Source organism: Chroicocephalus ridibundus, chromosome 9 (assembly GCF_963924245.1).
Source record: "Chroicocephalus ridibundus chromosome 9, bChrRid1.1, whole genome shotgun sequence".
NCBI lineage: Eukaryota > Metazoa > Chordata > Aves > Charadriiformes > Laridae > Chroicocephalus > Chroicocephalus ridibundus.
Genome location: NC_086292.1, coordinates 27,979,789 through 27,993,613, shown reverse-complemented (window position 1 = coordinate 27,993,613; position 13,825 = coordinate 27,979,789). Strand labels below are relative to the sequence as shown.

General features: G+C 46.5%; 1 protein-coding gene across 4 annotated transcripts in view; it reads left to right on the top strand.

Moving 5' to 3' along the window:
• Window positions 1-13,825, top strand: part of CSNK1G1 (casein kinase 1 gamma 1) — a 109,722-nt gene that overhangs the window by 57,361 nt on the left and 38,536 nt on the right. For all 4 annotated transcript variants that reach the window (XM_063345582.1, XM_063345584.1, XM_063345581.1 and 1 more), the window contains one exon: window positions 580-649. In XM_063345582.1, coding sequence (XP_063201652.1) covers window positions 580-649 — 70 coding nt within the window. The remainder of the gene's footprint in view (window positions 1-579; window positions 650-13,825) is intronic.

The window sequence follows — 13,825 nt, the reverse complement described above, 5'->3', positions numbered from 1 at the left end:
AGAATATTCTTGAGTGCTTTGAGATGTTTGACTGACACCTGCTACTGAGGAGGGAGACTTCTTCCTGGGTTTCTACTAGATAGCGGCTGCACTGTAGCGCTCGCTGCGAGCAAGATTGTAGCTTTATACAACTGCGGTCTGACTTAAAACACAGATACGTGACTCAACATTTTTCAAAAATATAGACTAGCAAAAATACTGTGGGCAACCACAGTCCACAAAGTGAACTTGGGACTTCATCTTTTGCAGCGTTGGCTTTCCTCCTGCCAATGTCCAGGGTCGTTCTTCAAGGACCCAGGAGCTTTGTTGACCGATTCTTGAATTTCACTGCCATGAATGCACTTTGGGTTTAAACGCGGCAGTTATTTCTCCTCCAGAGTGCGTGTCGCAAGTCTTACTGCTTTTTGTTCTTTGCTTATTTAAATGACGTCTAATGATGAAGTCGGTTGCTAGACTTTCAGTCCTAGGGTATTTTATCTTAAAACTTGAAGCATTACATACAGTCACAAAACTTCAAGTATGGAATATAACTTTTTTCAGGCAGACTGATTTTAACCAACTTTTTTTTTGCTGTTTTAGGAACCAATAAAATCACGTGCACCGCAGCTTCATTTAGAATACAGGTTTTATAAACAACTTGGAAGCGCGGGTAAGTAACATACCCTAAGCTTAGAGAAAGTTTGCGATTTCTTTATTAAATGAAACGTTACCATCGTATTTGTTGTGTAACTCTGACTTGAACTTACTGATCTGGACAAACTTTCTTGGTCCCACGTGAGTTTTTGGAAGGGATTTGTTCAGAATAACATCATAATGATACAAGATAATTATTTGGAGCTAGAAACTCTCGTTAGTAAACTGGCTATTGCCTAAGTGAGGATTGACTGATACGGGAAATACCCGTGTAAATGTGTTTGTAAAACATAGGAACCATCAATGGATGGAAAGTCATTTGTGTATAGAATGACAGACTTCAAAAAGGCGACGTAAAGTTTTAAAACCTAGGAAATTGTGTAAAAAAAACCATAGAGCTTTCCTAATAAAAGCCTGAAATACTATTTTTGTTGATATTTACTAAATCATAAGAGTGTGCGAAAGCCTGTGGGCTCAGTATCCTCTTTGCGACTGTATTCTGCAGCAAATATGAGAAGAATATAACAGGATAAGCAAAAGGTGGGTTTGTTTTGTTTTTTTTTTCTGGCAAGCTCTCTGATTTCCCTAATATAAGGCTTGAGCTTGTGTCTAATAGTGTTTGGATTTTTCTTCCCTGAATTCGTGGCTGCTTTTTAAACCTATATAGACTTTTAGCATGTGCTGTTTCCCATGCCAAGGATTTCCCCAGCCTTGAGTTCCCACCGCACGAGGAAGTCTCTCTGAAGCAAAACCTTCTCTGCTCCTTCTGTGCCTTGATCATATATTGACCTTGGGCTTTGGCAAGTTTCCTACATTACTGTAATTATTTTTTTTCCACACTTTCTTCTGTTTTTATTTTTCCTGTTTCCCCTGGATGGACATAGCTTCCACTGGCAGAGGATGCCTTCTCATATTACCAAAATACTAAGTTGAACAGAATGAAATATATATTTAGTCTGAGCACATAATACGCAGTGTCTTGCATTTTTCCTGTCTGCTTCCAACTAATTTTTCTAAGCGGTTTCCTTAATTTTGCATAGCACATCCTCTGGAGATTGAGTGCTATTGCACTCTGCATTTTGTGGCTTCTTTGCTTCTTATAGGATGCAAAATCTGGGATGTGGGAACCGAGTAAGTTGTCACTATTGGAAACACTAAAATAAGGAATTCTCTGCTGAAATAAAGTGCTCTTTTCTGTGTATTTTGTATTCCAGTGGTAGCATCTGGTACTGCGCACAAAGCTCTTGATAGGCTGATGTTGTCACTTCACTCCAATTACCCGTGCTTTTGAGACCTGGGGCATTTCTGCTGAAGCCCGTGTAGCACATAAATCAAACGCCGGCTCACAGAATAAGTGATACACTTAATTCCACTCTTCGCTCCCTACTTGAGTTCTGTTGATGCTTGCCATCTCTGTGATACCCCGGTGCATGTGTCACACGACACACGAATGAATCCCAATCTGCTTTTTTTTTTTTTTTACACCTCTCGGCTTTCTACCGCTCTTTAAAGATGTTACTGAGGAATTTTAAAACCCAACAAATGTTGGGAGTTTGGCTTTATTTGGTTAGCTTAAGGCTTTTTTCATGGGTTTTCTCCTGTTCCTAATGAATCTAAACTTTTCATCCTACAACACTTGCCCACGCAGGGCATTTCTGCCCTGTCTGATGCCATGCATGCTAATGGAAGTATTTCTGAGCATGCTGCCGTCAGACATGAAGATCTTGCCTTCAAGATCTCTCCTTCCCTTCGTTGTGGGGGAAGTGGCGCTGACTTTCATCTCAAGCCTTTTTGCCAGTATTTGTCAAGAGACTGTTGAGAAGCCTCGTGAGCAACACGACTTTTATTTCTCTCTCTGTGTGGTCCCACGGGCACAGCAAACCCAGCTCTGATAATCTGTTGAATGCCATTAGAAGCTCTTGTGCTAGAGTTTTGCTAAAACAACTGGAAATAGGCCAGGAGCTCGGGTGGAGGATGTAAGCCACATCTCTGGTCTCTCCATGAAACTTGGAAGCTGAACAAAATAAATTTTGGTGGAGTCAGACTGCCACCTTAACTTGGTGTCTGCAAGCCACGCGGAGAATTAGGGGAAGACCGTCTGTCTGTACAAACAGATTGGTGCTAAATATGTGCCTGCTTTGGGGAAATAGATGGGTCTGTTCTCAGTGATGTTGTTAATGCCAGGCTCCCCTTGATGGTCCTTGCTTAAAAACTTCGGCTGCTCAAACTCACAGCCTTGAACTTCCAGCAAGCACGACTGGTTACTTGAAATTGTCGTGGACTCGCCAAATGAAGACTGAAAGTGTCCAAACCCATGGAGTGCATGACTCAGAGGAGAGCAACAGTAGTGTTACATGTGACATACTGTTCAATAAATTAGCCAATTAATCTTGCCAAATAACGCGGCCAACTGCGAACCTCCCACCGTTAGCCTAAAAAGTAAGACTAGTAAAAGCATTGCCGTAACGCCGCAGTAGCAGCGTGGTCCTCTTGTTAGTGCAACTGCTGCGTTCAACTGCATGTACAACCAGATGGTCTCACTGAGCAGCATCTCTGAGACGTCAGAATTATCATCACCTGCAGCATTTGGAGAAAAATGGTTTTTTCCTAATGAGAAGAAATTTGATGGTGATTTCCTTTTTCCTGGATATTCAGAATAAATATTTTTAAAGTATATTACTCTTGGATACTAATCATAGGAAAACTCAGGTTGGAAGGGACCAACCTCCTTGGCCATGGATCAAGTAGGAATCTTCTTGCAGGATGGCTTTGTGCGTGTCGAAAAGATATTTCATCTGTGGTATGTGGCTGGATGTGTCCACATGACGTTGGGACTAGCCTGGAGGGAAGTGTTTTGTGGCAGTTGGTCTTCCAAGAGAGTGGTCTTGGAAAACTTGGTCACGACTTGCTTGCAATGTACCAGATCGAGAAGCGCAACCTCCAAACTCAGGAGCATAAAGGTTTTGTGCCTCAAAACCCCTGCAGAAACCCAACTGGTTGGTGAGGAGGTATGAAGTGCTGGATCGTACTGGTAGGACAAGTGCTGCTTTTGGAGAGAAGTTTGCAACTAGCTCTGTAATGCTGACTCTGGTCCTGCAGTATATTGCACACAATACTTTCGCGGGGGCTTTTGCCCCAAAATTTTAGAACGATTCTACAGTTCAGTGCCTGAAGGATGTATGTTGGTCTTGGTTATCTGCTTCACTTGTTGCCATCATCAAAAGCTAGTGAAATTAGTCTCTTTTCTTTTTAAAGCTATTCGGTCTAGAAATAGCCCAATAATTCAAGGCTCTATCAGAAGTTAATTCCTGGGATGAGCTTCCGTGTGAGATGTTTCTGCGTGAACGGAGGAAGCAGCACAGTTGTGTGAGAGCTGCCTCTTCCTTTCTCAGCTCTGCTGTGGCTCCCTGTGCCATGTGCTCCATTGGCATCGATGGTTAAAGACAAGGCACTGAAGTTGCATCTGGTGCTTCCATCAGCACCAGCTTCTTCATCTGCCACGTGACTCGGCTGAAGATCACTAGTCAGCTTGGATGAGCTGAGAAGACTGGATTTCTTGTGTCTCATACATCTTAAGACGTATTTCACACTAGATAAGATATACTGGAGCAAAAGTTTGATATAGGGATCTAAACCGTATGAACGTAGCTCTTTTTGGTACTTCTCAGTAGCTCAATACCAGTCAATATATCAAATGGATTCAGAAGTAGCTAATTGAGATAGTCCTGGGTCAAAAGAACGGACCAACAGCTGTCTCTCATGAGCTTCTGCAGGAATTGCTGCTGTCTCTGATGTTTCAATGCCTCCCTGTAGTATGAGAAACGAATAGCTCTCCTGTAATTTCCTACCTTGCCCCTCTAAATGGGAGGGTTTTCTCCATTTAGAATGGAGGGGTTTCCTTATAGAAATGGGTTTTCCTGTTTCTTCCTTGAACTTTTCTACCCCCTCAAAAGAAGAGGCAAGGGCCTGCTGCACAGTGACCATCTGCTGGTTTCTTCTCACTGTGGAATTAAATATTTAATAACCTAAAATAGTGTATGACTGCTTTGCCTTAATGCAGCCAGCGAAGCAAAAAAAAAAAAAAAAAAAAAAAAAAAGGCAGGCACAGAGTCAAAGACCTGATGGTCGGTCCACAGGGTGTCTCAGGAAAGGACAAGAATTTGTTTAGGTTTTAGGTAGTCTGGGATACGATCCATTTGCTGACCAGGATAATTGGAGTAGTTTTAACAATCTCTTTGCAAACTAGTTGTGTTACTCTGTCATCAGTCCTGTAAGGTGCTGGTGTCATACTGAACTGTTTCATGGTTGCGTTTTGTCATGAAGTCCGTGGAAGCATGCATGGACATCCTGACACAGAAGATTCACCCTGGCCTGAGCTATCCCCAGGATCTTACTTTTCTGGTGGTGTCACCATCTGTGTATGTCGGTCCTAAATTTTTTCTTGCTGGATAGTGGCTATCTGCATATGAACATGAGCAGCACAGCTTTCCACAAGAAGTCCAAGTGGGATTTGGGTATTCCCCAAAATTAGGCTCTTCCTCTATGACCCTCTTTGAGGACTGGCTGTTCCAGGTGTTCCCCTCCTCCTCAAGACTGGTTCCTTGGCTCCTGGGCTTCCCCTTACTCCGAGGCCTCGTACAGCTGCTTAAATCTGCTGCTTCCATCCCTCGGGGACAGGAGGAGCTCCCCCATCCAACTTGACTGGATGTTTTACATCTCCTAGGGCTGCCAAGTTCAGGTCTCCAGCGTGTTTCCAGTGTTGGATCAGTCACTTGAGCATGTCATTTGTCCCCTGTACTTGAAGTTTGTGGAGTAAAGGCTTGGCTTCTTATAATTCATAAAAAATCTTGAATAATCAGGCCCTACATCTTGCAGGATGGTGGGTGGAGGAGCTCCATCCCCACCACTGGCTGTCTGAATGTCTGGTTCCCCATAATATAGGGGTAGGGAAACTGGTGTTGGCAGAGCAAAACTGAGATACTCTGACCACGGTCAAAGTGACCCAGCTCCTAACTCCTGGGATGGTTGTGTTTCCTGGGTAGCGTACAAGGAGCAGCCAGCAGCATCCCAGGTCTCTCCTACTTGTTTTGGGATGAATAAAGCAGTTCATGCAGCTGCAGGAGCCCTGTCAGGCCCGTTGGGCCACCTTCAGCAGCTGGGTCCTGCTGGTGGCCCACTAAGGTCCTAGTGATTGCGTTGGCTTTGTCTGGTGGACTCTTCTTGCATATTGACCTGCTTTGAGGAACTTCAGCAGGAATGTTCTTTTTGTTTTAAGACTGATTCCACATTCTCACCTTTCCTTCAAGTTAAACTGTCCTGCAGGCTTCACGGGGGAAACCTCTCTTCCAAAGGTTTTATTGGGAACTCGTCTTTTATCAGCAAGCAGTGCCTGTATTTCCCAGTCCCTGCTTCTCGCTCTTCAGCAGCCCTTGGCCTGAGCTCTCTTTCCCGTGTGTAATGTGGACATACAGGTGTATGTGGCCATGCTTTTATCTCCACCCATCCCATCATTTGGATTTTTGGCTGCAATCTGCCACAGCTCCTACACGCCCTTTTGCATCCGTGGTATCTCTAGCCAGCTGGTTTGAGTTGCCTGTGGAGATACCGGCCTCTCCTCTCGACTGACCGCTCTGGTGGGGCTGCAGGGTGGATCCTACTGCTCTCAGCTCTAGTAGAAAACACTTTAAATGTGGTTTATATTTGCAAAGCCTTTTAAACTTAAGACACTGCTGTGTTTCCTGCTCTAGAAACCTTTGTATCCTTACTCAGTGCCATCAGCACGTCTCTCGTCTGCCGGGTGTTTAACGTCGCTTTACAAAGGGAAGCTGAAGACGCTGTTCAGGAACATTTCTGGAAAGCTGTTGCATCCCAGGGAAGAGAAGTGCGACAAAGCCGTCTGCAGGCTGGGGCACTGGGCTGCCCTGTCCCCTGGATGCGGCAGCAGAGCCCATGGAGGTGCTCCATGTCACTTGATGTGCTGCAGGAGGATGGTAGCACCTGCCTGTCCCACCATAAAGCCTCTCCTCCATCCAGCTGCTGTCATATCTAGTGGAGCTCACATACCCGTGAAAGAAATGGAAGCCGACCGCTGGGACTTCAGACGAGCTTTGTCTGAAAGCTTTCTTTTTCTCCCAAGCTATGCTGGTTGGAGGGGGGGAAAAATACTGACCTCTTTCTGTGAGCCTTGCTTTGCTGAGAAGTGAAGGCAAACATGTCTGCTGCACTGTGGATACTTGCAAGGCTTTAACTAATTACTTTTTTTCCCCAAAGTATCCCTGAACTCTAAGCCTTTTCTGGAGGACAGGGAAGCCCGGTGCTGCGTGACCCTTACTGTATCGCTCTGAGCCCAGTTCCTCTCTCTCAGGGCCTGACCACGGCGGAAAAACATCTCCACGCAATCAGGAAACTGCTCTTCAGTCTCCTGCTTCCACGCAAATAAATAATTCACCGTGGTCCTGGGAAGTATTGACTTTCCAGCAGTGACCCATAGGTGTACAGGAATGATTTATTTTTATTTTTTCGTTACTACATTTCAAAGCATCTCTGGCATCCCTCCCCTGTGGTTGTTAATGCCATATGTAATGCCTTTCCTGTAAGCCCTGCCTTTGGAAGGTAAAATGGAGCATTGCTTATTTTCGGGTTTCATTTGGCCGCGCTGAGCTGATGATCGAGTTCCCGCATAGTGACAGCTTCTGCCTGCGCACATGGTGTGAAGGAGTCATGCATTTTTGATTCAGTAGTAGCTTATTTTTATGTCAGCTGGCGGGTGAGTCACACCTTCCCCCACTCCTTCGCCGTCCCACCTTGGCACACGTGATTCGGCGCAGTCCAGTGTCAACATGCCTCAAGTCTCATGCAATAGCCCTGTAGCCAGCGCTCGTCCCTGGGACGGGCAGGTGACATCGGCAACTGGATGTCAAGTGTAATGAAGCTCTACGGTGCGGTGGTGGAAGGCAGGAGTCTGATGTGGCAGAGAATCCCAGGAAACCGAGAAGATCTCTGCTCTCCCCAGCCCACGCAATGGATGAGTCACAGCGTATGAGCAGAAGATACTGAGTCAGGGAGGGCTGTGTCGTTACATATAGAATATCGACGGATTCTGTGGTTTTGTTTTAATTCTTGCTCTGTAAACAAGCTCACCTCCAATGAAGTATGGAGTCTGTGTGTTTACTTTTGGACCTCTTTCTGTGGCACAACTCGCTGGAGTGAAGCAGTCTGTTTACTTGTCAGGAAGTAGGACCAAGGAAGATGAACGGGGTATAAATAACCGAGCCTTTTACATAGCGTAGTCAATATTTGCATATATGTTTTTCAATGTAGCTGAGCTGTCTGCTACTCCATGCTGCGTATTAAGTTGGCTTTTTGGGATTCCCTACGTCGAGCATGTTTTTCTCATTCTGTGTTGCTCTCGCTTTCCTCCTGACCTGCTGCACGCTTTGTACATACCGGTGTCCTTTATAAAGAAATTCTTTCCGTGCTGGTTGCACAATGCTCTCATTCACGTAGCAATTAGGTAGGGGTCATTTCAGTAAGACTTGTTGAACGGTTAGGTGTAAACAAGTCCCTGTGGTGCTGCCAATACCGGCTGTTTCACGGGGAACTCCCCGTGTGCGACGCTTTTCCCCGGGGGAGCTGGAGTAACTTGAGGCCACGTAAGTGAGGGTTAGCGCAAGACAAGACGTCTACACCCCTGTTTAATTAAGGAGCGCAAACGTACACATTAGCTGTTGCTGTGGTCGCTTTAATCTACAGAAATCCCACTCGTGTTTGCCACCTTGATGAAAACACTGCTGTGGCCAGGAGGTGAGCTGGCAGAAGCTCACCCCGTGGACAGGTGCTGGTGTGGGCCAGGAGAGAGCTGCTGGGGGGGGGGACGGCCCCTCTGCGCCCCAAAGTGGGTTTGTGCTGGCGTGGAGTGACACGTGGCCATCGCCTGAAGCACGTTTGTGTCCCGCTTCGTTGCGTGGAAGCATTTGTTCATAGCTGTCACCCTACGACGATCTGGAGGAGCGCTGCAGCCTCCTCCTTTCAAATACTGGGAAATATTTTAGAATGTAAGAGTTTGGTTACTCTAAGTATTTAATAAGTGACTTACCCCTGCAAGGTGATAAAAAGCTGACATCTATTTGCATGGAAAGCAACTTGCGCCTTTGAGTCACATCTCATGTTTAGTCATTTCCCAACTCCAGATGCCTGTGATAGACCCTAGCGCTCGTTTGAAGCTGTTGGGTTAATTTTGTAACAGCGAGGAAAAACTCTTTTCCCTTCATTCTCAAATCTTGCTAAGATACAAGATACATGCCATTGGTGAAGGTTTGTGGTGCCTCAGCAAGGAGCCATGCGTTCCTTCCTCTGAAAATGGCCTTTTTGAACAAAAAGTGCAACACGGGGAGGTCCCTCACACTTAGCTGCACACATAAAGAAGGGTGATCAGCAGCTTTGTCATAAAGTCGGGGTAGTCCAACGAACTTTTGAACTGGAGGGATCTCTGACTTCGGAGCTTTTGAATTGCAAAATAAAGTGTGGTGGATTCCTGTCACACACCCAGTCACAGCCTGCCTGCTTTCAAAGCTGGCTTGCTGTTGGTCTCTGGGGAGTAATATTTTACTATCTAAAAATACTTTTTTTTTTTTTTTTTTTTTTTAATGTGGCAGTTCCCTTGTTCGGAAGGGCTTCCTGAGTATGCATATTTCAGCACCTCTTTTAACGTCAGAAGTTTTGACTTCCTTGGGCTAAATTTAGGCTTTGTCAATTGGAAGGTATCGGATGCTTTTAAAGCAAGGCCATTAATATTTGAATGTGAGATTAGGGCAGCTTCCTTTTTATATTTTGAAAAGTCCTCATGCTTCTCTCTCTCTCATGCTTCCGGTATCCGTTGCAGTAATCCCGAATCGCTGCCCAGCGACGCTGGGGAACGATGGAGTGCTGGGGAGCTGGAAAACGCCTTTCCTGCAGATGCTTTTCCTCAATGCCTGACGTGCCCCATGGTGGCAGTTGTGAATCTGCAGCTGAGTCGCCCCCGGCACCTCGTCGGGCTCTGCTGGTGGATGGCAACCTGCTGAGAGCGAGTTGTGTGATGTGCCGCTGGCCCGACCCCTCTATGCGTCCAGCCGGGCTTGAGGAGTGGGATGGGCCATTTAATGGTCATAGAATCATAGAATGGTTTGGGTTGGAAGGGACCTTAAAGATCATCTAGTTCCAGCCCCCATAATGGAGGTCTCCGTGCTGCTTCTGCTGCCTTCTGCCAAACCCCAAGCAGAGATCCCTCGCCAGCAGCCCAGGCTGTGCGTGGGACTTGGAGTGCCTCAGCTGTTTGAGTGAGGAGATGAAGATACTCAATGTTTTGGAGATAAACTTTGGAATTCGTATTTAAGTTGAATGGAAAACCCAGTTTGGTAGTTAGGGCTGCGATAATTAATAAGGATGTAGCAACCGGTTAGCCTTGCTCTTCTGCCTATCCCCCGTTCCTAGCCCTTCTATGACAATTTTTCAAGCTGTCAGGACACTGCACTAGAAACTAATTGAGATCTAGAGCTATAAAAGTCAATTCATTTTCTGGAGGGCTGATACATCAGGTGTTGAGTACGGCCTCGATGCAAATAAAGCTGGTTCCCTTTTTGGGAGGTGGGTGCCTGGATTTACTGGGATCCGTTTCGTATGTTTGTGCTTCCAAAACATCCTGTGCAGGCTGAAGGCTTTTAAGGTGCTTTTCACCTTAAAGAGGGAGACGTTTGAGCTGTGCCAGGGAGGTTTTGACGCAAGTGAAGTTCTGGTACACAGGGCTGCCCGCCCCCCACGCCGGCTGATAAATGGAGTTTGCATTTCTGAGCTGTGCCCTGCCTGCTATGCCCAAACCTCCTCCCATCTCTAAAAGATAAGCCATAGGCTCTGCCCCTGAATCTGTAATGGATCCAGCTGTGCCAGAAGAACTTTTCAGCAGGCTCTGCCCCAGGTGGAGACTTGCAGTTTTGTAATAATTTTTCTCTCTGAAAGTGGCAGTTTTTCCTTCAAAACTCCATTCCTACCTGCTGGTACTCAGCTATCTTAAGGTGAAACAAAAGACATGATATCTGGAGGTCCTGTCTTACTTAGCGCCTCTGAACTTCTGTTTTGCAGGAGGTTCTTCTGTGATAAGAGGGACTGGGAGGTTTTCCATCAGGCTGGGTGACACTTTCCTACTAATCTGAAAAATCCTTTTTGCCCCTCAGAAACGACAATAGTTACTGGGCTCATGAATGCCAATCTCTTGACTTGTGGAGAGTTTACGCGTTTTTGACTCTCAGCATCCATCACTTGCTAGTTTGCCATTTGCTCCTGCAATAGCATTAGTCTCGTGGCTTTTTTAATGTTGGGTCCTGTGCTGATGCTAAAGCAGCTTTGATGGCAGCACGAGGCATTCCTGCTGTCGGGCTGCCCTCCCAGTATGAGTGTTGTGGGGCTGAGCTGCACCCACGGCTTTGCAAGGAGGTCTCGGCACATTTAGGGGGTGGCGACTGTGGTTGTGCTGCCAGAAATGCCACCCGGATTGTCCCACCGTGGTCCAGCAGGCAGAAACTGGCCAGCTTCAGCTGCCTGAGTGTGGCCGAGCATCATCTTACTCCTGAGCACCCAAAGCAGGGGCTGCGTGTCCAATAGCGTTGTCTGCTTTATCCAGCTAAATGGGACCAGTCTGATCTGTCATCCAAGACCCAAATGCCTTGGATCCATGACAAATGCTGCCTGTACGTGCCAGTTTTGCCTTGCGTCGCTGTGCCGTCCTGGCTAGGATGACCCCTGGTCACTGTGCAGAGCTGTGGGTTGCAGCTGAGCTGTAATTCAAGCTGTCCAGTTCCCTCCACGTTGTCACCGCGGTGGTTTCACCCTATTTTGCAGCTGGCCTGCACACTGTAAGCGTAAACTTACTTGCGCTGTAGAGGAACTCGCTATAGCACTTAACTCATGCTGTAGATTTTTGGCATGTGGGCAGGAGGAGGCAGGGAGCCGGTAAGAGCTCTGCCTCCAGCCGACAGTCTCCAGTGGAGATGAGCTGATGAAGGGCAGGGGCCACCCGGGACATGGCGTGATCAAATCCAAATGTTTCTCTGGACAGCAGAGGAGCAATTCAGCAGAAGTCTTTTATTATTGCTGCTTTCTTAGCGTTTTCCATCTGCCAAGAAGTAGCCTCTTCCTTGGCAGTGCTTCTGGAGGTAAATCTCTGTGCGGCTGAGCGCTCGCTGGCACCTGAGAAGTTCTCTGGTTGATTTTTCTTAAGCTTCCTGTAGATTGTATCTGTAATGTAATTAATGTGCATAACTTGTTCTCGAAGAAAAAAAACAAAAAGCAGTCACACAGCATACCCATAATTGTCTCAACTTCAGTTACCTGGTTAAAATGAAGCAGTCAAAACCTGCTGCTTAATTCCCTTTCAGCGGGTAGAGCTGACCCACTGAAAAGGAAGGAAAACTGGGCGGGAAACAATTTCTCTTCGGTATTAACCATCAGAACCAAGTTGGCCAGCGCAGATGTGATCTGGCTTTGCACCGACCGGCAAAACTCACCCAGCGCAGTGACCTGTGGCGTAGCAGGAGGCCACGTCTTCCTTGCTGGATCCACCCCGCTTTTTGGGCAAATCCCGTTGCCTTCAGTAGGCTGCTGTAACCCCTCACTTAACCCTCAAAAAGTTTAAAAAACAGCAGCACCGCAGCTTCTCATGCCTTTCAGCAAAAGCGCGGGCTCCGCTGAGTGCACAGAGAAGCCCAGGGAGCAAAGCAGGAATAATTACGTGAAATGAAACCTTTTGCTATTTTCTTCCACCCTGGTCCTTGTATTGCAGGTATGTGGGAAAAGGTAGATAATTAATCTAGAACTTAAGCTAGAACTTTTTGGGGTGGTTTAAAATAACTCTTCTGAAACCTTCTCTTAAGATGATGTCTTGCGTGCCAACTGCCATCATCACTGGAACAAGAGATTTGATATAAAATCCAACAGTAATGTGGAGATTTGAGTGCAGTCGTTTCCCTTGAGCCCTAGAAATGTGAATTCAGTCTCCGAAACTTGCCAAAAAAAGCAATGTATTGTGTTGTGCTTTATTCTTTTGTCTTTGTCAAGAATTCAAACAATTTGATTTGACTGTACTTTACTCGCTACAGCTAAAAAACTGACCGGGAATGGGTGTTTGTGGGTAAGTTGTCTAGATTATGGAAGTTTTCCTGCAGCTCAGCCTTTCCAGCTAGGGCTGATTCTCCTCCCAGTCTTTTTTTATTCTTATGAATACAAATGTGAAAATCCTCTTGGTGCCCTCTCTGAAACTGCTGCTTTCTCTGCGTGTATGAAGAGCTGTTCAATAGAGTCAAGCCGTGCTATCAGGAGAGCAGCTTGTGGAACTCAAGGAAAATGAAATACCACCCTCTCTTAATAACACAGTGATCGTGAAAATTGTTTTTCTGCAACTGAAGTAAAAATCAAATCGCTTGGATTTTTACCAGCAGCAAGAACAAATATGTTCTTCCTTCTGTTCTTCCCATGTCTGGTTTTCTTCTGTTCCTTTTCCCGTACCTTTTTTTTGTAGATTCAAATATTAACAAGCTACTCAAAACACAGCAGGGATCCGATACATCTTGCATATCCTGAGAAGAGGCACAAAATAAGCAGCGTTTATGGAGTGAAGCTGGAGTCTTGGAGTCCGCGTGGAAACAAACGTGTTGGAGATGAGAGTAGCTCTGTCTGCTCATGGCTCGCACACAACTATTGGGCTGTTGTGTGCTGAGTGTCATCTCTTCCCATTAAAAGCCGGGCTTGCTCTGCGACCGTCAGGGGAGAAGGTAGTGATCCAGCTTGTGACATTCTCCCTTGCTTTATTCCCAAGTTCTGCTTGGGTTCAGAGAGGGTTTGAACTGTGTCTCTTCCACATCCAAGGGCAGGGGAAGCGCCTTGCTCTGCCTCTGCTCCCTCTCGGCGGCTCTGCACCCTTCTCCCCGGCGCAAAGTCCTGCTGCAGCTTCTCCTGTTGGGCAGCCCCGCCGGAGCGTTTAGCATTTGCTGGAAGGGAGGTGATTCACTGCCCAACCGAAGCAGGAAAAAAGATGTGAAAAGCTGGCAGCGGAGAGCTGAGTGTCTGGCAGCAGTCGGAGCAAACAGAGCAGGAGGATGTTTCGGGGGGGGGAGCGTGAATAAGAGGAGCTCATAATGACGCTGTGAAAGGGCTGCTGAGATGC